The sequence below is a fragment of the Urocitellus parryii genome, chromosome 7 (assembly GCF_045843805.1).
Source record: "Urocitellus parryii isolate mUroPar1 chromosome 7, mUroPar1.hap1, whole genome shotgun sequence".
Taxonomy (NCBI): Eukaryota; Metazoa; Chordata; class Mammalia; order Rodentia; family Sciuridae; genus Urocitellus; species Urocitellus parryii.
This window is the reverse complement of record NC_135537.1, coordinates 129,941,226-129,967,332: the sequence shown is the minus strand read 5'-3', so window position 1 is coordinate 129,967,332 and position 26,107 is coordinate 129,941,226. Positions and strand designations below refer to the sequence as shown.

The 26,107-nt window shown below is 46.6% G+C and overlaps 3 protein-coding genes across 3 annotated transcripts; all 3 read left to right on the top strand.

Annotated features, from left to right (window-relative positions):
• Positions 1-526: 526 nt before the first annotated feature.
• On the top strand, positions 527-5,116 carry Acap1 (ArfGAP with coiled-coil, ankyrin repeat and PH domains 1). The gene is made up of 11 exons (XM_077801247.1): positions 527-531; positions 1,012-1,135; positions 1,235-1,446; positions 1,996-2,065; positions 2,167-2,261; positions 2,368-2,537; positions 3,378-3,550; positions 4,005-4,114; positions 4,214-4,324; positions 4,622-4,671; positions 4,981-5,116. The coding sequence occupies exons 1-11, from the start codon at positions 527-529 to the stop codon at positions 5,079-5,081; spliced, it is 1,221 nt and encodes a 406-aa protein (XP_077657373.1). The 3' UTR covers positions 5,082-5,116.
• Positions 5,117-6,536: 1,420 nt separating this feature from the next.
• Kctd11 (potassium channel tetramerization domain containing 11) lies at positions 6,537-8,564 on the top strand. The gene has a single exon (XM_026390547.2). The coding sequence runs from the start codon at positions 6,591-6,593 to the stop codon at positions 7,287-7,289; it is 699 nt and encodes a 232-aa protein (XP_026246332.1). The 5' UTR covers positions 6,537-6,590; the 3' UTR covers positions 7,290-8,564.
• Positions 8,565-8,861: 297 nt separating this feature from the next.
• On the top strand, positions 8,862-10,270 carry Tmem95 (transmembrane protein 95). Its single transcript, XM_026390677.1, has 7 exons — positions 8,862-9,027; positions 9,237-9,293; positions 9,485-9,565; positions 9,674-9,694; positions 9,835-9,915; positions 10,029-10,116; positions 10,228-10,270. Exons 1-7 carry the CDS (start codon positions 8,862-8,864, stop codon positions 10,268-10,270), a joined length of 537 nt encoding a protein of 178 aa, XP_026246462.1.
• Positions 10,271-26,107: the final 15,837 nt, after the last annotated feature.

Genomic DNA, 26,107 nt, shown 5'->3' with positions numbered 1-26,107 from the left:
GTGACCACAAGAGAGAACCCCCATATAGGCCTTAACTTCTTGGTGACTGGATTGGGAAGGGGACAGGGTGATGAGGGATATGTAGGAGGATATTACCAGTTGGTACAGAAGTACAGGTGCTCCTCAACTTACAATGGGGTTACATCCCAGTTAACCCACTGTAAGTTAAAAATATCAAAAGTTGAAAATACATTTATTGAATATACCTCCTGATCTTCATAGCTGAGCCCAGCCCTACCTTAAACATGCTTACTTACATTAGCTTGCAGTTGGAGAAAACAGTTTATTTTATTAAAAAAAAAAAAAAAGTACTGGGCTGGGGATATAGCTCAGTTGGTAGAGTGCTTGCCTTGCATGCATAAGGCCCTGGGTTCAATCCCCAGCACCACACACACACACACAAAGTGTTGAATGTCTCATGTAATTTATTGAATACTCTACTGCAAGTAGATCAAAATAGTTATATGGGTACACTTCCACATAACAGTAAATTAAAAAAAAAAAAAAACTTAAGTCAAAGCCAGGCATGGGGTAACTTAGAGACCAAGGGACTTAGAAACCAAGGCAGGAGGATCCTAAGATTGAGAGCTCAAGTTAATCTTATTTATTTTTTTTAAAATTTTTTTTTAGTTGTAGATGGACACAATATGTTTGTTTATTTATTTTTATGTGGTGCTGAGGATTGAACCCAGTGCCTACACATTTGAGGCAAGCACTCTACCACTGAGCTACAGCCCCAGCCCCTCAAGTTAATTATAAGTTGCCTCAGCCACTCAGCAAGACCCTGTCTCAAAAAATACAAAAGGACTGAGGATGTAGCTCAGTGGGAAAGCACTCCTGGGTTCAATCCCTAGTACCAAAGAAGACAAAGTTAAGCCATCATAATAAGTCAGGGGCCACATATATTTCAATACAACTGGAACCAGTTGAATACTAGCTGAATGTGTCCTGCCATATGGCTCCCCTGGCCTCAGACCTTTCCTCAATCACCCCCTCGCTACTTCCACCCAGGTCCTGCCTCCTCCAGGCTGATTCTGAACGCCTCCTTCAGCTGTGGGTCAGTGCTGTACAGAGCAGCATTGCCTCTGCTTTCAGCCAGGCTCGCCTTGATGACAGCCCATGTGGGCCAGGCCAGGTACCTCAATGTGGGCGTGTAGGGCTTAGCTGCCCTAGGAAATGGGCCACCCCTTATCCTAAGCCCCTTGGTCATCCTCTCTTTTCCTGTCTCCCCCAGGGTTCAGGACACCTGGCTTTGGGCTCTGCTGCCACACTGGGCTGTGGTGGAATGGCCAGAGGAAGGGAGCCTGGGGGAGCTGGGCACGTGGCAGCCCAGGTACAGAGTGTAGATGGCAACGCTCAGTGCTGCGACTGCCGGGAACCAGCCCCAGAGTGGGCGAGCATCAACCTTGGCGTCACCCTTTGCATTCAGTGCTCTGGCATCCACAGGTCATTCCCAAGGCCCCAAGCATGAGACCCATTTCTTCTGGCTGTGGTGCATACCAGGTGCACCCAGATGGGCTTAGCCCTCATCAGTGTCCTGGTCTGCCCAAGTTTGGGGAAAACACAGAGGAATTTACTAGCTTGGTTGGAGGAAACATGGGTCAGCGCTGCTGAGGGTGGAGAAGGCCCACGAAGACCAGAAAGAGAAGTTGTGAGGCCTTAGCAAGTCTATAAGGCCCTCACCCCCAATCATTCTGGTTGGTACAATGAGAGGGAAGCGGGATGGTATGGAAAGTTTTGTCCAGGCCAAGTTACCATCAGAGAAGTGAGGTGGCTGGAGAAGATGCGGGTCTTAAAATGAAACATAGGAAAGAAGGAAGGATTGGTGAACAGGCAGGATCCTGCCAGGATACATGGCCCAGCTGGCTTGCCTCCCAGCCCAACTCCTCTGCATGGCCTCCCATGCAGGCCTTGCCTTTGAGTGTTTACTGGAGCAGCAGCAGAAGTTTCAAGCCACTGCCCACAGTGGACATGACTCCCTTTCTGGCCCTCCAGGAGCCTTGGTGTTCATTTCTCCAAAGTCCGGTCCCTGACCCTAGACTCATGGGAGCCAGAACTAGTAAAGGTAACTTGGGATATTGTGAAGAGGGCAGGTGAGAAGAATGAACCAGATACTCACCCTATAACCCTACCTGTCTCTCTCTGCCTCTGCCTGGCCTTCTGAAGCTTATGTGTGAACTGGGAAATGTTGTCATCAACCAGATCTATGAGGCCCGAGTGGAGGCCATGGCAGTGAAGAAGCCAGGGCCTACCTGCTCCCGGTGAGGTTGGGGTCGAGGTGCCCAGGACTCCCCTCCATGGGGGAAGCAGGAGGGAGGGACCTGAGATAGAAAGGGAGCAGACTCTTCTCTTACCCCTCTCCTCCAGGCAGGAGAAGGAAGCCTGGATTCATGCCAAATACGTGGAGAAGAAATTCTTGACCAAGCTTCCAGAGATTCGAGGCCGAAGAGGTGGCAGAGGGCCCCCGAGGGGGCAGCCTCCTCTGCCCCCAAAGCCTTCTATGAAGCCCCGGCCAGGGAGCGTCAGATCCAAGCCAGGTAGAACATTGGTTGGGCATTTGTTAAGATCCATTGTGTGCTCAGCACAGTGCCAGGCCCTAAACAGAGACACAGAATGAGGACCGGGCCCTCCCCTTGAGTCTTGGAGGGCCAGGAGTGGTGGCACACACCTGTAATTCCAGCAACAGTGACTCTGGAGGCTGAGACAGAAGAATCCCAAGTTCAAGGCCAGCCTCAGCAGTTTAGCAAGACTGTCTTAAAATAAAAAGGCCTAAGGATGTAGCTCAGTGGTAGAGCCCTCCACCCGCTCCCCCCCTCCGGTTTAATCCCCCTTATTAGGGATAGAGAAAGAATGTTGCCTAAATCTCTGCCAGTATCTCTGTCTCTGAGCATCTCTTTCTCTCAGAAAGTTAGAATGGGGCATGGTGCTAAGTACAGGAAGAAGTGTGGGGTGGGGAGTGGGCAGGGAGGACTACATTAAGGGTATCCAGAGCATAAGAAAAGTCAAGAGTGGGAATAAACTTGAGATCTCCAAAGGCCTGGAAGGAGGTTGTGAGCTTGGCTGGAGCAGAAGAAGGTGAGAGCTGTCAGGGAGAGTCAACTCACCTGTGACATCCAGCCTGTCTGGATAGTCAGGGTGGTTAGACAGGATGAGGTGAATGATGCTGTCTCCCATACCCCAGGGCCCCAGACACATGCATCCTTACACTTATATGTACTCACACCCATGTCACTCCATCTCACCATAGTTCTGAGTCATGAAGGCCTCCCCACAATTTAGAAGTGACCTATCCTAGTGCAGCATCAGGAGATCAGGCTAAGGGTTTTCTTCCCAGACTCAGCACTGATTATCCCTAACAGAACTAAATCCCCTAACAGAGCCCCCCTCTGGTGACCTGGGCCACCTACACCCCGGGGCCCTGTTGTTTCGTGCTGCTGGGCATCCTCCATCCCTTCCCACCATGGCTGATGCCCTTGCCCATGGAGCTGATGTCAACTGGGTCAATGGAGGTCAGGAAAATGCCACACCGCTGATCCAGGCCACAGCTGCTGTAAGAATCATGCTGACCTCCCCATCCCACCCTAAGGCTCCTTTTCTCTGACTTCTACTTCAGACTTGGGGTCCAGCTCTTTCCTCTTCCCCACTCCCCCAGTGTTTCTCTAGGGTCCCCACCCCATAGGGAGAGATAAGTAATTGAGACTCATTGCTAAGAGTGTGTGATTTAAAACCTGAGTTTGAATCCAGAGTCTTACTGCTTAACAGTAAGACTTTGAACAAGTTGTTAACCTTTCTATGCCTCCATCTCCTCATCTATAAAATTGGGATAGCATATCTCATAAGGTTGTACTATAGCTTTAATATATGAAAACGTGTAAAGAGCTAGAAACAAGCCTGACACTTGGCTGTACCCTCCCGACCCTTATTTACCATACCCCACCTAAAACATCTTGAAATCACCTCTAAAGATGCCACTCTCAATCCTCCTTTTTGACTTCTGGATGCAGAATTCTCTTCTGGCCTGTGAGTTTCTCCTCCAGAATGGGGCAAATGTGAACCAAGCAGACAGTGCCGGCAGAGGCCCACTTCACCATGCAACCATTCTTGGCCACACCGGGTAGGACAGCAGGAGATGATGGCCATGGGGAGGAAGGCTCTGGACAGGATGAAGGCCCTAGGGGTGAGATGGCGGAGCTGAACCTACTGTCCCCTCCAGGCTCGCTTGCTTATTCTTGAAACGAGGAGCTGATCTGGGGGCTCGGGATTCTGAAGGAAGGGACCCTCTGACCATTGCCATGGAAACAGCCAATGCTGACATCGTCACCCTGTGAGAATGCCTGAAGGGTGGGGCTAATGCCAACAAGGGAGTTTGCCTGATGGGTTGTGGAGAGATTGGGCCAGACAAAGGATGTGTGGATTGGGGTGTGTAGTAGGAAGGTGGGCAGACAGGGTAAGAGGATGGGAGTTCATCCTGAGAGCCATCATTCAGGCAACCACCATTGCTGACCGGCATCTTTTAAGCACTGGACACTGGGAAAAATGAATGAAACACAACCCAGCTTGAAGGATGGAGCTGAGGAAGGGTGAGGAGAACGTTATCGATCCTTAATTCCTTCTCTTTCAGGCTACGATTGGCAAAGATGAGGGAGGCCGAAGCGGCCCAGGGCCAGACAGGTAAATTCACCTATCCCATCCCTGGAAACCCAATATCGGAATTCTGGGCTTCTGGCTTTGGTGACCTGTCTCCCTCAAGCCCAACTGCTTTAATTCAGCGAACATGTATTGGGCGCATCCGTTGTGTGCTAGCAGCTCTGAATAAAAAAGCAAAGAATAGGCGCCGCTGCTATGCTCAGGCAGCACTAGTTCTCTCTACCCACGCTCCAAGTTCTAGCCCCTATCTGGCCGGCCTCAGCTGCCCTACGGTGCACTTCAGTGCTAGGACCCAGCTGTCAGGCCTCGCAGCATTTCCTCCCTCCCCCTCAGGAGATGAGACGTATTTTGACATCTTCCGCGACTTCTCCCTAATGGCGTCAGACGATCCGGAGAAGCTGAGCCGGCGTAGTTATGACCTCCATACGCTTTGATCCCAGACCTTGGGGGCCCTGCCTTTCCCCATCCCTTCCCCTCTCCACTGCCATTAAAGCCTCTGTGCTTTGCTCATCTCTTCGTAGATCATTTATTGGGCGCCACCTCTGGGACCGGCAGAGTGTGTAGGGCGCTGCCGCTCCTGGGATGCTGGGAGGAGTTGGGAGTCTTCAGGCTCGAGTCACGCACGCAGGAGGCGACTCTTGGGGGAGTGCAATGGCAGACAGGGCCCCAGGCGGCCGTGGGGGGCGGGGTTCTCGGGCTCAAGAGACGTGGCCAGACTCGTCCAGCTAGCTTGGGGTGGGGGCTGGCGTTCCCTTAGGGGAGCTCGCTTGGGCCACCCCAGCCGGAAGGCATCCCTGGAATGCGGTGGCTCAGCACCCGCCCCCTCGGGACTTCCCCACGGGAACCACTGGGAGGGAACTGGCCCCCTGGACGGGGACGGCCGGACCTCGGTTTTCTCACAGTGGTGGGATTGGAGACTCCAGCCCCTGCCAGGTTGCAGACGTGAGGTCGAGCACACCTGGAGGACCGCAGGGCTGTCGCGGCCACATCCGGGGCTACACGCATGAGTCATCCCACCCCCGTTCGCGTCCGCCCGTCCAGCCCGTCAGCCCAGTCTCTCCAGTCCGCGACTTTCAGCTCCCACCTCCACCCGAGCCCCGCGAGCCCCACGGGGGCGGGGGGCGGGGCGCTAAGGGGCGGGGTTGTCTCTTAAAGAGCCCGGGGCCGCTGCCCTTAGGCCACTTCCTGGGGGTGGAGAGGACCTCAGTGCTGCGATACTGCAGGAAGGCTGCGGTGCGAAAGTCCAGAGACTCGGCGTCTTCCTTCAGAGCCCTCGGACACTCCCAGCTCAGACCGAGGGTGCATCGTTGCCCCACAGTCGGTACAAGTGTGGCTCGCCATCCGCTCTCATCAGCTCCGGCCTCCATCTACTGGGCTGAAGCCAGGCCGGGCCTCTGACTGGTCTCGGGAGCCCTGAGTGGACTCGCATTCTGCCCAAGCGATCTGCCCAGAAACTCGGAAGCTGGGCCCTTCACAGTTGGCCCTGTGCTCGCCACCGTCACCTGCTGGTTGGATTCCGGAAACCCATTGTCGGAAGACCACAGAAAGGAACTACTGACCACCCCAAATCAGATACGTCTACACCAAATGCTCTCTTCCCCTCTCTGGCTGTCTTTGGTTATTTTCATCTGTTCTTTCAACTTCTCTGTGCCCTGAAATTCCAGAAATTCCATAACCACCACCAACGTAGCTAGGGTGAGCTACAAACCTTGCTAGCTTGTACTCCAGCCTGTGCCTCCAACCTAGCGAGTCACAACCAGCCAATTCTGCACACACCCAGGAAGTTCTGCCTTTCTTCTCCTTCCCTGTCTCCTGTACTCCCCAAAATTTCCCCTCCTCCTGTGTCCTCTTCGCCCCCTTCTTTTGGGGGCCCCGTGACCCTGAATGTGGGGGGCACGCTATATTCCACTACTTTGGAGACCCTGACCCGCTTCCCAGACTCCATGCTGGGGGCCATGTTCAGGGATGGCACTCCGATGCCCGCCAATCTCAACCACCAAGAAGGTGGCCAGTACTTCATCGACCGGGATGGCAAAGCCTTCCGCCACATCCTCAATTTCCTTCGGCTGGGCCGACTGGACCTGCCTCGTGGGTATGGAGAGACAGCCCTTCTCAAGGCAGAAGCTGACTTCTACCAGATCCGGCCCCTTCTGGATGCCCTACGGGAACTAGAGGCCTCGCGTGGGACCCCTGCATCCACAGCTGCCCTGCTCCACGCAGATGTAGACGTCAGCCCGCGCCTGGTGCACTTCTCTGCTCGCCGGGGCCCACACCACTATGAGCTGAGCTCGGTCCAGGTGGACACCTTCCGAGCCAACCTCTTCTGCACAGACCCCGAGTGTCTGGGTGCCATGCGGGCTCGATTTGGTGTGGCCAATGGGGACAGAGTAGAGGGGGGGCCTCATTTTCGTCTGGAGTGGGCGCCCCGCCCCGCGGAACTCCCTGAGACGGAGTATGGCAGACTGGGGTTACAGCCACTGTGGACTGGGGGGCCTGGAGAACGTCGGGAGGTGGTGGGCACACCGAGCTTCCTGGAGGAAGTGCTGCGGGTGGCTCTAGAACATGGTTTCCGCCTTGACTCGGTCTTCCCTGACCCTGAAGACCTGCTTAACTCCAGATCTCTGCGCTTTGTCCGGCACTGAGGATGCTGTCCTCAGTTGGATGGTGGGGAGGAGGGTGAGAGGGGCAGGCTAAGGGGATAAAAGCTTCCTGAAGCCTCTTTCTAGCTCTGGTGTCGGAGCTATGAGAGTCAGGGGTCCCGGTGCATCTGACTGGAGCCCAGATGTGGGCTGGAATTCCCAACTGAGCCCACCAAGGACTCATAAGTGGTCCAGAGGGTGTGAACTGGTGCTTTACCTGAAAGAGGCAGTGAAGGTTCCCTTGGTTTGTTTTTGCCTGAGGCTGGAGACTTATAGTGTCTCTTTAATTAAAGCTCAATATTCAGGGGTCTGAAAAGTGGGGAACACCTCCATGTCCAGGTTAGACCTAACAAAACCCCCAAGGAACACTGAAGTCTAGGGGGAAGGGGATACTTGGATTGTCCTAATGTAGTCTCCTGGACTGTGGCTTCCCCTCCTGGTACTGGGCTTGGACTGGCCTGACCAATGAGAGGTCAAAACGCTCTGGAACATGGAAAAGGGGATTCTTCGCTGTGTCTCAAGCCACCTATAGAGGGGGAAACAGAAAGATCACAGCCCACCCTAGGTTGACATAAGGGAGCTAGGAGAATCCCCATTAGCAAGGGGGCTGGAGCAGTCCCTGGAATTCTAAGTGTTTTAAAGGATCCCATATTGTAGATGAAGCTGGCCAAGGGGAGGAGGGTGTTATCTTTTTATGTACTGACCTTACTTCATTTGTATGTAAGTGCATATTAGCCAAGTGTCTGATTGATACGTGGGTTCCTGGTACCCTGGTTCCATCAGTGTTGCTGACTGTGGTGTCTATGTGATGGCCCTTCTCTGATCTTCGTATGTCCAGGCCTGTTTGGGGTTGCCTAGCAACTGTTCTGGCACAAGTTTATCCATGGTATATGTGTGAGTAAACTGAGATTTAGTTAATCACAGGGTGTGTGTGTGTGTACAGGCATTTATGTTTATGTGCCCATGTCACCACGTAGGCAGGAGGAGCCTGATTGTGTTTGAGTCACAAGGATCTTCCTGGGGGAAGTAAAAGAAGTCACTGGACTTAGCTGGGCCTCTGGAACCTGTAGGGAACTCTTAGTTGGTGGGGTAACCATGGGCCTGTTGCTAGGAGATAGCTGAGGAAGGCCCAAGGCTGCCCTGGGCAGAGAGAAGAGATGAAGAGTTTGAGAAAGTGAGGGAGAATATGAGAAGGGATGGGATTTCTGGGTCCCTGAGCGGATGGGATACACATGTACAACTTCTTCAGTGGGGGAGTCACCCATTGTTTATCATGGATGATTTACAAGAAGAAAAATAAAATAGCTTTTGTAACCACAGGCTTGTAAAGGCCACTGTCCCCTTGCAACAGAAGCCCTACTTTCTCTATCTTCTACTAGAAATGTCTTCTGCTGTCTCTCAATTCTCAGGCCCCAGCTTTACACCAACCAAGGATGGAGCAATGACATTGTTCTGGAACACTTTAGAACCCCCAACTGTTCTAGAATATTCTAGAACCTCCCAGGTTCACAAAGCATCCTGAGGCCTTCCTAGCCTAGTTAGGACTAACTCCAACCCAGTCCCTCGGTAGGCCTTATGTGGATGCTGGCAGTAGGTGGAGTTTTCTTGGCAGCTGCCCAGGCCTGTATATTTTGTCGCCTACCGGCTCATGACTTGCCTGGTCGCCTGGCTCAGCTCAGCAGCCAACTGAAGGCCGAGTGGAAGGAATGGGCTTCCCCAGATTTCTCAGCTTTTGCCTTAGGTAAGACCAGAGTTTCAGAGACAGGACCACCAGCAGTTCCTGTGCAAGGGAGACAGTATTTGACTTCAGCTGGGACCCTCAGCCACTGCCTCAGTCCACACTGGACACACTGATGTCTCCTGGGAAAACTTCAGATCCCAGGAAAGAGCCCAGCACAACAACCTGGGCTGGCTGGTGAAGGAATGACTATTCCTTGCCCATCTCCACAGATGAGGTGACCATGAACAAAGTCACAGAGAAGACTCACAGAGTCCTGAGGGTCATGGGTGAGGTCAAAGGGAAGAATGAAACCTAGGGGCTTGGGAGGACACCAAGGAGGATGATGGGAGTTTGGGAAGGGCACAGGGCAGGTGGAGAAGGGAGGGCTGACCAGGAAGGGGGCTGAATGTATGTGGAGGAGGGGGTGAACAGGCACTCCTGAGACCCAGGGCAATAGAGTTGCTCTCTACCTCCTCAGAGATCAAAGGATCCATCTCTTCACTCCCTTCATATTGGCAATGGCTTCAAAAGACCAAGATCCCCCAGTATACCAGGGAAGGTGAGATGCTGGAAGGGCATGCATCAAGGGGTGCCTAGGATTTTGGACAATGGGGTATGTAGCTGAGTGGCTCATCCACCCCCATCCTCTTCTTGTCATTCATTTCAGCTCTTTGTGCCCCAGCCTGCCGTGAGTAGAAATGGAAAGGGCAAGGATGAGAGGCCTACAGCCTAGCAAGGAGAGCCTGGCAGCTGGGGAGGAAGTTGGGTAGCAGGAAGGGTGGAGGCTAGGGCTTCCCCGGCCAGCCACGCTCCTTCTGTCTCCTGCAGGGGGCAGCACTATCCTATACAACTGTTCCACCTGCGAGGGCACCGAGGCGTCCTGTTGGCCCCGAAAGCGGTGCCTCCCAGGTCTTTACTCCCAACTCGGCCGCGCCCAGCCCACATCCCTAAGCCCATAGTCTCCCCCAACATCCGCGGACATCATCCCCAGGATCATCCATGGCCTTCTGGGTTCCCCGCAGGTAGTCACGATCTGTGGGAAGCCAGGATTCTGCTGTTCTCTGTCTTTGGAGCTGTCCTGCTTCTGGGTGCTCTGAGCCTCCTGGTGGAGTGAGTTACGGGATTAGGGCAGACTGCCACCTCTTCACCACTACCCTCCCTCCTTCCTCCTAGCTCCCTCCCCTGACTCTTTGAAGCTTACCATCCTCTGTTTTCCTTCAGGTCCCGGCACCTCCAAGCAAAGACACCTCCAAGCAAATGGTGACTTGTGAAAATGCTTACAGTCTCCCCACTTGCAGTTCTAAGGAATATGTGTACCCACAACATCCACATCCCTGTGTGGAGAACCAGCCCACCCCTTAGTACCAGTGCAAAAGTGTCATTGTTCCAGACCCTACAATCTAAACATCTCCATGATGATTCCCAACATCAGAGGAACCCAGGCACCCACAGCTGGAAAGTTCCTCCCCTCCAGCTTTCCACCAATCAGACCAGGGCAGTGGGCCATGCCAGGAAATTATCTACAGAAGGAAAGAATCCCCTACACACACACCACCACTCCCACACCCCTTCTGCCCGTTCCGGGAAAGCCAGGGCTGTCTGCCCCCAAAGCTGCTCTGAGCGCTTCTATGACTGATTGGGAATCCGGGAATGAGTGTTCTGGAAAACTCCCTCCCTCTCTGTTGAGACCACATCAGTCAGCCCGCTGGCACACTGTCCCTCTATTGTGTTAATGTTGAGCAGCCCTGGACTCCTTGGGAGGACCTTCCTCCTGCTGGGCCCAACTAAACCTGTGATACTATGTTCTCCATTTCTGCCTGTCCTCTGTTTGCAAGGGGGAGGGCAGTGAGGGGACCAAGACCTTCAGTAGAATGTCTTTCCTCAGATTCTATCCCAGTAGACATTTAGCAACCTCTGGATACTTTTTATTGTTTTGATTGAGTCGAGATGCTCTTTGTGCATAGTGGGTAGAGACATGAGATGCTGCTAAACCGCCTATGATGAACAGGAAAGTTCTCACAATAATGGATTATACTGTCCAAACGTTAATAGTTCATGGTCGAGAAATCCTGGTATTGGTCGTCTATGAGGAGTTATTGATGTAGCAGATGGAAGATGAACGGGGTGGGCGGGGAGGCTTATCACCAACCACAAGTCTCAATCTAAGCAACTAGGACTGGAAGGGATTCCAACCCTCACTTAGCCTAGTAGTTTTCAAAGCAGGTACTTGGAGGATTTTCCGCAAGTATTCTCAACCAGCTGCACATCTGAGTCACCTGAACAGCTTTAAAACTACTCATGCTTGGGCTTACTTCCAGAGTCTGAATTAAGTGGTCTCATATAGGGTCTTGGTTAGTGTAACCTGTAGCCAGGGTTCGAATTGCTGCCCTAAGGGTGCCTATAGAGGCCCTGGGGATGGGGAGAGGACCTCCTACCCCTTCCACAAGAGAACATTCTAATCCAATTCCTTTGTTTTACAAATGAAAATATGAGATCCAGAGATCATACAGCTTGTCCAAGATTATACAACTTATTCATCTGATAAATAGTGTGTGCAGTTGCCTTGTACCCTCCTACACTGTCTGCTTTCCAGGCTCAACACTTGGAGTTGTCCTTGTTTTCTTTTTTTTTTTTAACTTTTTTTTAAAATTTTTTAGTTTTCGGTGGACACAATGACACAACATCTTTGTTTGTATGTGGTGCTGAGGATAGAACCCGGGCCGCACGCATGGCAGGCGAGCGCGCTACCACTTGAGCCACATCCCAAGCCCCTGTCCTTGTTTTCAAACCCAACATTCAGTATATCAACTGTCCATTTCTGCCTCTGTGTGTGTGTGTGTGCGTGTGTGTGTGTGTGTTACTAGGGATTGAATCCTATCACTGAGCTACCCTCAGTCCTTTTCATTTTTATTTCGAGACAAGGTATCAGTAAGTTGCCCAGGATGGCCTGAAACTTGTGGTCCTCCTGCCTCATCTTCCCAGGTCATTGGGATATAGGCATGTGCCACTGCACCTGGCTTCAGTCCTGCTCTTTTTTTTTTTTTTTTTTGAGACAGGGTCTCAATAAGTTGTTGAGTCTCGCTAAATTGCTGGGGCTGGTCTTGAATTTGTGATTCTCTTGGCTTAGCCTCCTTAGTCCCATGTGCCACCATGCCCAACAGTCCTGCCAATTCTTGAAGAACCTCTGTCCTTTCTGTCCCCTACTGTACATGGTCTCCACCTCATCCTGTACTCTCTCACAACGAACCCCAATCTCCCAGATGCATCATCTGACTCTTCATGCTCCCTTCCAATCCATGTCAACATCAGTGGCCACACTGGTCTTCCTAAAACTCCATATTGCTCACAACCTCTTGTCTAGCATCACAAAATAGTTAAGAACTTGGGTTTTGGCCAGGCACAGTGGTGCTTGCCTGTAATCTCAGCAGCTCTGGAGGATGAGGATTGTGAGTTCAGAGCTAGCCCCAGCAACCTAAGGAGACCCTAAGTAACTTAGAGAGACTGTCTCAAAATTTAAAAAATAAAAAGGACTGGGAATGTGGCTCAGGGGTTAAGGGCTCCTGTGTTCAATCCCCAGTACCAAAAAAAAAAAAAAAAAAAAAAGTGGGTTTTGGGGTTTTGCAATTGGGCTGCCTGATTTCAAATCATGGCTCTCTAACTGCACTTTGGGCAAATTATTTAACACCTCTGTGCCTGTTTCCTCCTTATATTTTAAATTTCTTTATTTAGTAGCACTAGGAATTGAACCCAGGGCCTTGCAAGATAAGCACTCTACCATTGAGCTACTTCATTGTCCATTGTCCCCAGTGTGTGTGTGTGTGTGTGTGTGTGTGTGTGTGTGTTTGTGTGTGTTTGCAATTCTGGAGACAGAACCCAGGGCTTAGCACATGCTAGGCAAGTGTCCTACCACTGAGCACACACACCCACCACCCTCCTCTTTTTTTTTTTTTTTTGTCCTGAGGATTGAACCCAGGGGGCTTTGCCATTGAGCTACATCCCCAAGAACTTTTAATTTTTTGAGACAGGGTCTCGCTAAGTTGCTAGGGTCCTCTCTAAATTTCTGAGACTGGCCTTGAACTTGTGATCCTCTTGCCTTAGCCTCTGGAGTAGATGGAATTATAGACAAGCGCCATGATGCCCAGCCCAACCCTTCCTCATCTTTTTTTTTTAAAGAATTTTATTTATTTATTTATTTATTTAGTTGTAGATAGACACAATACTTTTTTTTTTAGGTGCTGCTAAGGATTGAACCCAGTGCCTCACACATGCTAGATGCTCTACTGAGCACCAACCTGAGTGCTGGCTCCTACTACTGGCTCCACTGAGCCACAACCTCAGAGCTCCCTCTTCATCTTTTAAATGCAGATTATGTATTTCTTGGATTCCATGGCCTTTTTCTTTTCCTCTTTACATTTTTAACATCTCTGAAATCAGAATTCATCTTAAACTGAAGTCATGCCATGACTTAAAAGATATGTATTTTATCTTAGCAATACATAAAAAATGTTATGTATTACAATTGATAATATCTTATATTCAATGAAATGCAGTAGTACTTATAGGATTGTCATGACATCCAAATTTACATAAAATGATTGGGACTGGGCTTGACATATTATGGATACTCATTAAGTATTACCACTATAATCCCTGTACTTCCTACTTCTTTCTTGCCTACAGAATATAGACTTGGTCTCTGTTTACCATGGTGGTCAAAGATTTCCATCTGCAGCTCCCACTTGTTTCATCTGCTCTTCAGCCCAGAGCTATGCAAACATAGCTCTATCATGGAGATCTAACTGGAATCTCCACTCCCATTCCCTCCATCCCTCTATCTCCTTCCTCCCTGACCCTACTGCCCACTTGTGATTGCTCTCAAGTTTAATGTCAGTGCCAACTGTATTATGCACATCCTCTTCCTCCTCCTTCCTTGAATGCCCACAAACTCACTTCTTATCAGCAATCAAGTGATCTGCCTTTGTAGTAACACTCCATTGACTCTGGCTCCCTCATGTCTCTGGAACTTTCCCTATCAGCACTGCTCACCCATCCCATCCCCGAAGCCATACTGAATCATTTGCCCAAATACTTTGTTTCCTTTTGTCTGTCTTTGCCCAGGCTTGTCCCTCCACCTGGGGTACCTTTCTGATATGGTTCAGACATCACTTCTGCAAGCTGTCTCAGCTCCTGGGGCACAGTAGAGTGTCACTTCTCAGGGCATCTCTCAGCTGTGGCACCTGTTACATCAAGGTGATGATGTTTCTTCACTTTCTTCCCTTTAGTCCTGCATTGCCCTGTGAAACCACTGCCTAAGGGTTTGTTATCTTTGTTTCCATCATGCCTGGCACATGGTGGGCACCAGAACACATCCCTGACAGTTCTAGGCCCTTCCCTTGCTCTGGTGATGTACATTCATATTCTGTCTCTCTCTTCCCTCACTCCCTTTCTTGGCAGTGATGGGGATAAAACCCAGGGCCTCATATATGATGGGCAAGCACTCTACCACTGAGCCATAATCCCCAGCTTGATATACTTTCTCTGCTAAGCCCTTCATGAACAGGTAGCATTGGAAGCTGATAGGGTTTGTGTTTCTTTTCTATTTTTTAATTAATTCATTTATGTTTGCAGTACTGAGGATTGAACTCAGGGCCTCCTGCTTTGTAGTCAAGTACCTCTACCACTGAGCTACATCTCCATCCTTTTATCTATCTATCTACCTACCTATGAAACAAGGTCTAAGTTGCTGAGACTGGCCTTGAACTTGCCATCCCTGACCTCAAACTTATAATCCTCCTGCCTCAATCTTCCAAGCAGCTGGGCTTACAGACATGGGCCATGACCTCTGGCACTATTTGTGTGTGTGTGTGTGTGTGTGTGTGTGTGTGTTGCTGGGGATCAAACCTGGGGTCTCATTCTACCTCTAGGCTATACCCCCGGCTCTTGTGTTTCTTTTTTGTGTACATATAGCCAACTCACTACAGAACAGCGGGCCAGGGCAGGGCTGGGTTTTCTTAATTCCTTCACCAAACAAGGGAGGACATTCTGGGTGTGGCAGTTTTTTTTTTTTTTTTTTAAATGCCTGCCATGGAGCGTTAAGGGTCTATGTATCCTTCCCTTAAATCTGAGCTCTGGGATAGACTGGCTAATAGAACATTATAGAAGTGACACTGTGCCATTCTCTGGGCCCAGGCCTTAAAGAACTGGCACCTTCTATTTTCCATCTTTTAGGATACTCACTCTGGAACCCAGTCACCATTTACAAGGAAGCCCGGCTTTAGGAAGAGTCTACATGAAAGCGTTTTTGGCCAAAGGCCAGCATCCATAGCCAGACACGCAAATGATGATATAACCCCCAGATGTCAGGTTACCCCCCAGACTTCCAGTTTTCCAAGTAAGGCTCCATACGTAATTGAACAGAAATAAACCATCCCCATGTATCCTGTTAGGATTCCTAACCCATATCTGGGTAAAGTGGTACATGCCTATAATTCCAGCAACTCAGGAGTCTGAGGCAGAATTACAAGTTTGAGGCCAGCCTCAGCAACTTATCAAGACTCTGTTTCAAAATAAAACATAAAAAAGGACTGGGGGGCTGGGGATATAGCTCAGTTGGTAAAGTGTTTGCCTTGCATGCCCAAGGTCCTGGGTTCAATCCCTAATACCACACACACACACACATACACACACACACACAAAAAAAAAAAGAAGCTTTGGGGCTGGGGCTGGGGCTGAGCTGTAGAGTGCTCGCCTGCAATGTGTGAGGCACTGGGTTCGATCCTCAGCACCATGTAAAAATTAACAAATAAAATAAAGCCATTCTGTCCATCTACAACTAAAAAAATGAAAAAAAAAAAGAAAGAAAAAAGAAAAGACTGAGAATGTAGCTCAGTGGTAAAGCACCTCTGGGTTTAATACCCAGTACCAAAACAAAAAGAATTCCTGACTCACCAACTTCAGGGGCATAATAAAATGGTTGTTTTATGTCAGTAGGTATTATTATTTTTTAACAATAGCTAACTGAGCTGGAGATGTGGCACAAGTGGTGGCGCGCTCACCTGGCAAGCACAGGACATTGGGTTCGATCCTCAGCACCACGTTAAAAAAAAATAAAGATTAAAAACAAAACAAAACAATAGATAACTGGAACAGTGGAGTAGAAAAAATAAGCCTAGAACTTGGCATTATATGTCCTGGCAGCCCTTTCACTTCCTAGAAGTGTGTACCAGGAACATTATTTTACCAGCCTGAGTTTCAATCCTCCTACCTATAAAATGGACTTAATGATGGCTTACTTGTATGGTTATAGTGTGAGATGCCATCCAAAGCTTTTGGATGTGTATCCATACCTGTGTAGCAAGTTATTAAAAAACTCAGTGGCCTAAAACAAAAATTATTCTCTCAACAACTTCTGTTGAAGTCAAGAGCAACAGTCACCAAAATACAGTTACACAGGAGGAATACATTCTAGTATTTTACAGGACAGTAAGGTAATGATAGTTCACAACAATGTATTACATATTTTATAAAGACAGAGAAAAGAGCTGGGTGTGGTAGTGCATGCCTGTGATCCCAGAGACTTGGGAAGCTGAGTAGGAGGATTGCAAATTCAAATCAGCCTCAGCAATTTAGCAAGACCCTCAGCAACTTAAGACTTTTACTCAAAACAAAAAAATAGAAAGGTGGAGGCTAGATTTGATTAGTGCATGCTATGTGCATGTTTTGAAATATTACATTAAACCTCATTATTATGTACAATTTGTGCATATTAATAAAATATTTTAAAATAAATAATAAAAGAACTGAGCATGTAACTCAGTGGTAAATTGCCCCTGGGTTCAATCCTCAGTACCCACTTCCTGCAAAAAGACAACTGTATAAGAGGATAGAAATACTAATAACCCTGATTTGATCACTACTATATATATATATATATATATATATATATATATATATACACACACACACACACACACATACACACACACATATATATATCAACAGAATACATATATATATATATATATATATATATATATATATATATATATTCTGATGGCCTGAGTTTGAATTCCAGATTTATCACTTAACAGACTATGAGTCTGAGCATGTTAGTTCAAGTTGATATATATATACACACACACACATATATATCATATTTTCACAAATGTACAATTATATGTCATTAAAATGAAGAAATTTGGGAGCAGCTAAAGTTGGTGGCTCTGGCTCAGCATCTCCAGCTAGTTGTAGTCAGGACTGCAGAAATCTAAGATTTGACTGGGCCTGTAGGATCAGCTTCCAAGGTGGCAGTTGCATGCCTGGCCAATTGGTGCTGGAGAGCTGGTATTGACTGTTGGCCGGAGAACTCAGTTCCTTGACATGAGGATCTCACCAAAGCAACTCTCATGTCTCCTTGTAACATAGAGCTGGCTTCTCCCAGAGGAAGAGATCCAAGAGATCAAGGCAGAAGTCACACTACCTTTTATGGTGGAACTCAGAAGTTACACACCATCCTCTTTGCCATATCCCATTGATTACATGGATGAGCCCTGTTGGTTGTGGGAAGGGACCATACAACAGGATGAATACCAAAAAGGAACTTTTTTTCCTTTCTTTTTTAGTACTAAGGATTGAACCCAGGAGCACTCTCCCACTGAGCCACATCCCCAGCCCTTTTTTTTTTTTTTTTGAATTTTATTTAGAGACAAGAGTCTCATGAGTTGCTTAGCACCTTGCTTTTTACTGAGGTTGGCTTTCAACTCATGACCCTCCTGCCTCAACTTCCTGAGCTGCTGGGATTACAGGCGTGGGCCACAACATCCAGTCTAGCCCTTTCAAATTTTTATTTTGAGACAGGGCCTTGCTAAATTGCAAGATCCTTGAACTTGCAATCCTCCTACTTCAGCCTCCCAAGCCATTGAGATTACAGGTTTGCACCACTGCACCCACCTCCAGGAGAGAACTTTCCTTAAAATCTCTTTGGCAGGCTGGCTACTATACACACAGACATAATTAATCCTTCAATAATCCCATCAAGTAGATATTTGTAGTAGACTCATCTTGAAGAGGAAGAAAACAGAGGTATAGTAACATGAACTAACTTGCTCAGACTCATAGTCTGTTAAGTGATAAATCTGGAATTCAAATTCAGGCCATCAGACTCCACAACTGAGGTCTAAGCTACTGTCTGATCCATTGTGAGACTGAAAGAATACTGTGGTCTGAAAGAATACTTCCACTTTGGGAAGAAGAATAGAAAGTACATACAAGGTGGTGGGCAATGACTCTAAAAATAAATTGGGGAGAGAAGGGACCTCAGTGTCCTGGGAGGTGATGGGGCAAACCACGTGGGGCCAGGGAGCACTAAACTGGGAGATGGGAAGGGATGGGCTCCTTAGGAGAATGCCTATAGGTGGGAATTGGAAATTCCCCTCTCCTCTACTTCCAGCAAAGGAGCTCTTGATTTCAAATCTCCTCTTCAACAGAAACAGGTGACTCTCCATCTGATCTGTACCACAGAATGAATACTTTTCTCAGGAGCCAGGCACTGGTCTGGGCATGGCAGACATGGTAATGCACAGGCAAGATGAAGCCCTTGTTTACCTAGAACTATCAGGGGAGACAGACAAGTTACTGGCAAATTCTACTAGTGATGATGCAGTGACGGGAAAGTGCAGAGGGTCTTGGAGTGCAGAGGAAGACATGTGACCAGTTAAGAATAGGCTTTTTGCACTTGGCAAGGTCAGGCAAGAGTAAAACACGTTGGGGAAAACTTCCAATCAGAGGGAACAGCTGTGCGGAGCTCAGAGGAGAGCAAAACAGAATGCTAACACCGAGGTGCTTTCCCATATTGCGAGGCTAAGCTGACGTGGATGTGGTGGAAGGAGGAGAGCCCAGGGATCCAAGATCAGAGCAGAGAAGGAGAAGCTAATGAAGCTCTAAAGGGGTTCCTGATAGGTGCAGAGAAAAGTTTCTGGATGGGTCTCAACTCAAGCTGTGCTCCTCCTCCCCCAACTAAAGTGTGGGGGGCAGTCAGGTGCCCTCTCTGTTTATCTTCCTGACTTTCTGCCCTACGGAGGAGGATTTGGCTCTGCTGGTATGAATGTGTTCATTCTTCTCGGATGCCCCTCAGGGCAGGGCAGGGGTTGGGAAAGACACATGGAGGGTTGGTGCCTAACATGGGCCTCCAGGTCTAAGAATTAACAGAAGACCCATCCCAGCCTGCAGGAGGAGCTTCCTAAGAAAGATTCGGATGGTCACGTAGTACACTCCCCACATCCCACTCTTCTTGTGGGCAAAGGTGGGATGGAAGAAGTAAAAAAATTCTACCTGTATAAGAAAGAAATAAATAGGAAGAAGAGAAAGAATCGAAAGGTTTCTAATTCCCTGGATTTTTTTCAATATTTTTTTTAGTTGTAGTTGGACACAATACCTTTGTTTTATATTATTCATTTATTTTTACGTGGTGCTGAGGATTGAACCAAGGGCCTCGCACGCACTAGGCAAATGCTCTATGACTGACTCATAACTCCAGCTCCACTGGATTTTTTTTTTTTTTTTTTTTTTTTTTGGAGGGAGGGATTAAACCCAGGGTCAGTCTACTGCTGAACTCCATTCCCAGCCCTTTTTATTTTATTTTGAGACAGGTTCTCTTTAAGTTGCTCAATCTGACCTTGAACTTGTGATTATCCTGCCTCAGTCTCCCTAGTAGCTGGAATTTCAGGGGTGCACCACCCCTGTCCAGCTTCCTGAATTTTTTTCCAAGCCAAAGACAGACTGGGGTTGAACCTTTCTCTCTGGTTTCCTGCAGAGGCAAGATAAAGAACCTAGGCCATAAGTCCAAGCTACAGTGCCCCCCATCCTCAGCCTCTTCTCCATCTGTGATGTTGTGATATAATAAGAAATGTATATTTGTCTCTGTCCCAGTTCCTGCCTCAGAGCTCTTAAAACCCTCAAAATTTCCCGAGTGATAGTGGTGCCAGGAACATCTGTTGTTATTTGTAATATGCCCCTTTAACCATACCTGAATTCATGCTAGTCAAGAGACTCTGAAGACAGGGTCTGTCGCCAGAGGGTTGGAACTTCCAGCCAGACTCCCCAACCTTTGGAGAGGAGAGAGTGGCTAGAAACTGAATTTGCAAATGACTGGGAATTTAATCAATCATGTTTTTCCAGTGGAATCTTCATATGAATCCTACACAGTGAATTTAGAGAGCTTAGGGGTTGGTGAATACATGGAGGTAAAGGAGGATGTTGGGCCCAGAAAAGGCATGGAAGTTCTCCCTCCCCGACATCTTATCCTATTCTGTTTTCCATTTGGCTGTTCAGCACCATTCTTTGTAATATCATTTATTTGTTTTATATATTTCAATTTTTTTCTTTCATTGAGATAGGGTTCACTATGTTACCCAGGATTATCTTGACCTTGTGGCCTCAAATAATCCTCTTGCCTCAGCCTGCTGAGTGGCTGGGACTACAGATGTGTACCACCATGCCTAACTCATAATATCTCTTACATGAGCCATTCTAATAGATAATTAAACCTAAGGTGGGGGTTGTGAGAACCCTGGTTGATAACTGGGCAATAGGAAGTACAGAGGCTCAGACTTTCAACTGGCATCTGAAGTGGGGGCAGTTTGGAGGATCGGGTCCTTAAGTGGTTAAGTCTAGACTAACTCTGGTAGTTAGTGCTGAAATTAAATTATGGGACATCCAATTGGTATCTCCAAAGAATTGGAAAATTGCTTGGCATGGGGGGAAATTGCACCCATCATTTTGGTCAGCAGTGGTGTGTTAGAGGTAAGAGTATAGAAAGACTCTTTTTTTTTTTTTTTTTTTTTTTTTTTTTGGTGCTGGGGATGGAACTTACAGCCTTACATATGCTAAGCAGGTTGTCTAACCCTGAGCTATTATACTCCCGACATTTTTTTTTCCAGCTTTTAGCTTTTCATAAACAACGTCTTGACAGGCCAGCCTTTCTCTCCTGAACCAAAGGGAAGAGCCCTTTCATCTCTTCACTTTGTTCCAGTTTCCCCACCTTACATCTCAGGCTGATTCTGCTGTACTACTCTTAAGACCCCTCCTCAGAGCCCCCAGGCAGGTCCTAGCCCCTTTCCACATTCTGCAAGCCTTCTGGAATGAAGGCCTGATGGTAGGGATCTGTCCTGTCTGCTTATTTCCCAGGACCCCAAAAGAAGAAGTTTGGTGAAAGTTTGCTAGGGGATGCATTGATGCCTAGTCTGGTTTCTCCCTCTCTGTCTGCATCTGCCTTCATACGTCTCCATGTCTCCTACCTTCATGTATTCATTCAACTCCCAGAATACCTCTAAGGCCTCCAGATCTGCAACAACACTGGATTCACAGAAAATTCAGGTTTCACAAAGTCTTCCCTGAAGAAGCTCATGGAACCACTGTGTTTCCCACCAAGAACCTGGACATTGTGTCCAAGAACCTTGGAATGCCTTACCAACATCCAACTTGTCAGGACTCAGCTCAAATGCTAACTTTTTCCTTCAGAGCTTCATACAGTCCAGTAAGAATGTTGACTCATTTCTCTGCATTCCTAAGGTCCTCTCAATTCTTCCTTTTATGGGACCGACTGCATTCATTCATTCATTCATAATACATGCTGAAAACCTCTACTTTTGGCAATTCTGATATTATGTATTAATTTGTGAGCCCACTGCATGGTGAGAAAGCTGAACTGAGACTCCTACATTAAAGCTGTCACAAGTTGGTTGCAATTTCTGGTTTCTGGAAGAAGCAGATAAAATTTCTCTCTGGAGAAAAACATGTCAAGTTTAGGCCATTGGGATTCCTACAGATTAAGATCAATAATATATAATTTCACAGTTGTGAGTCACTAGATACACAAGTAAACAATCCACCATTTGTGAAAGTCCAGAAGAAACAACAGCCATAAGTTTAGATCTGTAAGGAAATAAAAACTGGAATATTAACAACAACAACTATGGGCTGGGGTTGTGGCTCAGTATAGTCGAGCACTTGACTAGCATGTGTGAGGCATTGGATTCAATTCTCAGCACCGCATATAAATAAATAAAAAATAAAGGTCCATTGACAACTAAAAAAAATTTTAAAAAAACTATGTATGAAATATTTAAGGAAAATTTGGAGTAAAAAATTAAAAAGTGATAGGAAATTATAAACACTCACCACAGAGATTTAAGAACCCAAATATCTTTGGTTTGGGCTGGGGATGTGGCTCAAGCGGTAGTGTGCTTGCCTGGCATGCGTGTGGCCCAGGTTCGAGCCTCAGCACCACATACAAAGATGTGTCCGCCGAAAACTAAAAAAAAACTAAAAAAAAAAAAAAGTGAAAAAAAAAAAGAACCCAAATATCTTTGGTTAGAAAAATATAATATGAAGTTAAAAACTCTTAAATAAGACACAAGAAGTGTGTAATATAAAGAAAAAAATCAGTAAATTAGATTCCACTCTTCCACTCAAATGTAATTTTTTTTTTTATTCCAAGGACAATATTTATTAAAAAAAAATGGGTGGATAGCTGGGCATGGGGGTGCACACCTGGGCATGGGGGTGCACACCTGGGCATGGGAGTGCACACCTGAGCATGGGGGTGCACACCTGGGGGGTGCAACTTGTGAGGCTGGGAAGGAAGATCTCAAATTCAAAGCCTGCATGGACAACTTAGTGACACCCTGTCTCAAAATTTAAAAAAAAAAAAAATTTTGTAGTTCAGTGAAGGGCATCTTGTGTTCAATCCCTAGTACCCACCTGCCCTGTTCCCCCCACCCCCACATACAAAAGAAAAGAATTAAGGAAAGGCTGAAAAGAGTAGGAAAAAGTATTTTCAAAATACATATTCAATAAAGGACTTATATCTAGGATATAGAAATAGCTTATAATTCAAGAGTAAGAAAAATAAGTGACTCTGGAGCCTGAGGCAGAAGGATTGCAAGTTTAAGGCCAGCCTCAGCAACTTAGTAAGACCTTGTTTTAAAAAATGTGTGTGGGAGGGCAGGTAAAGAACCTTGAGTTCTGGGCTGAGGTTGTAGCCCAGTGGTAGAGTGCTTGCCTTGCATGCATGAGACCCTGGGTTGGATCCTCAGCACCACATAAAAATAAATAAATAAAAATAAAGATATTAAAAAAAAAAAAAAAGAACCTTGAGCTCTGTCCTTAGATTTTAAAAAGGTGGGGGGTGGGTGGGTGGGTGACAAAAACAGGCAAAAGAATACAACAGACACTTCACCTCCAAAAAGATATATGGATAAACCGGATGCAGTGGCGCATGCCCGTAATCCCAGCGGTTCAGACAGGAGGATTGCCAGTTCAAAGCCGGCCTCAGCATTAAGCAACTCAGTGACATCCTGTCTCTAAATAAAATACAAAATAAGGCTGGTGATGTGGCTCAGTGGTTGAGTGGCCCTGAGTTCAATCCCTGGTACCAAAAAAAAAAAAAAAAAAAAAAAGAACAAAGGTGTAGAATAACTGGAACTCTCATACTCCACTGTTAAGACTTTGAAATAATACAACCACTTTGGAAAACAATGTGTCAGTTTCTAAAAAGAAAATGAAACATCTACTATTTTATTTTTTTAATATTTATTTTTTAGTTGTACCCAATACCTTTAGTTTGTTTATTTATGTGGATTGAACCCAGGGCTTTGCACATGCCAGGCAAGCACTCTACCGCGGAGCCACAACCCCAGCCCCAAACATCTACTATATTATTCAGACATTCAACTTTAGATATTTACCCAAGGTCAATGACAACATATATGCACACAGAGTCCTGAACAGGAGTGTTCACAGCAGCTTTATTTGTAATAGCAAAAATCTGAAATGACCCAGGAGAATAGATAAATAAAACTACTCACTAAAAAGGAATGAACACTGATGATATATATAACACCATGGATGAATCTCAAGATTAATTCTGCTGAATAAAAGAAGGCAAACAAAAAAGTGTGCATACTGTATGATTCTATTTATATAAAATTCTAGGAAACATGCTGGGTGCATTGGCACATGCCTATAATCCCAGCAACTCAAGAGGATTGCAAATTGAAGGCCAGTCTCAGCAGCTTAGCAAGATCCTGTCTCAAAATAAAAAAAATAAAAAGGACTTGGGTGCAGCTCAATAATACAGGATCTTTGGGTTTAATTTTCAGTACTGAAAAATTAAAAATTACTAATTAATTAATTAATTCTAGGAAATGCAAACTGAAGGAGATGGAAACTTACAACCTCTCGGGGTAGTGGGGGGAAGGAAACTGAGGACTCTGACCTTTTGCAATTTCCCTTATCCACCACTGTCTCCTACCCACCCTCCTGTCATGTATGTGGGGAGATGTGTTCGGTATGTGGCACAGTGGTTGAGTGAATAAATATCTAAAGTTGAATGTCTAGATAATATAGTAGATGTTAGATATTTAGATATTTAAAGTTAAATATATAAAGTTGAAAAAAATATCTAAAGTTGAATGTCTGGATATATAGTAGATTTTTTTTTTTTTTTTGATACCAGGGATTGAACTCAGGGGCACTCAACCACTGTGCCACATCACATGACAGACATCTCCTTACACACCTTACCCACAACTGTCCCCCTAACGCCCTCCTGTCATGTGTATGGGGAGCTTTTATCCTTTAGGAGCCCAGGCCAAAGAGACAGCAGGAAGGGATAATGGGAAGAGTACAGAAAGAACTTGCACCAGGGCCTTGATAAGTTGCTGAGGCTGGGTTTGAAATCACTGTTCTCCTGCCTCAGCTACAGCTAAACCAGCTAGCCCCATACAATAGGCCCCAGGGATCTACAATTGTTTCCCTACCTGCACTCTTGCCCCGCCCTAAATGAGCCTGCCAAAAGTAACTCCTCCCTTGATCTGGCCCTGATAAACCCTACAAAATCCAGATCTCTGTTGGAGCCCACCACCATTTTCCCCTTGAAAATGTGCCCCTCTATTGCTTTATAAAGCAAGCATCTCTGTCTGTTGAGGTCTGCTCTGTTTCCTTTTTTCTCTCTGTATTCTCTTTTGTATACTTTCACAAACTAGACAAAATACAGATCGGTGAGCCAGGCATGGTGGCATGTGCCTGCAATCCCAGCTACTCAAGAAGCTGAGGCAAGAGAATCTCAAATTTAAGGACAGCCGAAGCAACTTAGTGAGATCCTGCCTCAAAATAAAAAGAGCTGGTGTCATAGTTCTGAGATAAAACGCTTGCCAATGATATATGAGACCATGGGTTCCATCCTCAGTACTGAAAACAACAACGGCAAAAAAGAAAAAAGAAAAGAAAGTAAAAGATAAAAGAAAAGTCTTTATGATGGTTACAATGACACTAGGCAATACGAATTTTCCAGTTCTATTATCATCTCATGGGACCACCATTGTGTTCTTCATTGACTGAAACATCATTATGCGGTACATGATTATATTTGAAGAGATACTGCCTGAGAATTTTCCAAATCTGATGAAAGATGTGAATTCATAATACAGAAAATACAACATAGCAAAATAAATAGAAGTTGGTATCTAGATATAATGTAAAAGTACAAGGGCTGGGGATGTGGCTCAAGCGGTAGCGTGCTTGCCTGGTATGCGTGGGGTGCTGGGTTCGATCCTCCGCACCACATAAAAAAATAAAATAAAGAAGTTATATCCACCGAAAACTGAAAAATAAATATTAAAAAATTTTCTCTCTCTCTCTCTTTAAAAAAAAAAAGTACAAAACAGGAACGATACTCTGTGTGTGTGTGTGTGTATGTGTGTGTGTGTGTGTGTTAGTTACTGGGGATTAAACGTAGGGGTGTTCTACCACTGAGCTACATCCTTAGCCCTTTTTATTTTATTTTATTTTTTATTAAAAAAAATTTTAGCTGGGCATGGTGGCACACACCTATAATCCCAGCTTCAGCAACTTATCAAGGACCTAAGCAACTCTGCAAGACCTTGTCTCTAGTAAATATTAAAAAAGGGGCTGGGGAGCTGGGGATGTGGCTCAAGCGGTAGCTCGCTTGCCTGGCCCGGGTTCGATCCTCAGCACCACATACAAACAAAGATGTTGTGTCCGCCGAAAACTAAAAAATAAATGTTAAAAAAAGGGAAGAGAA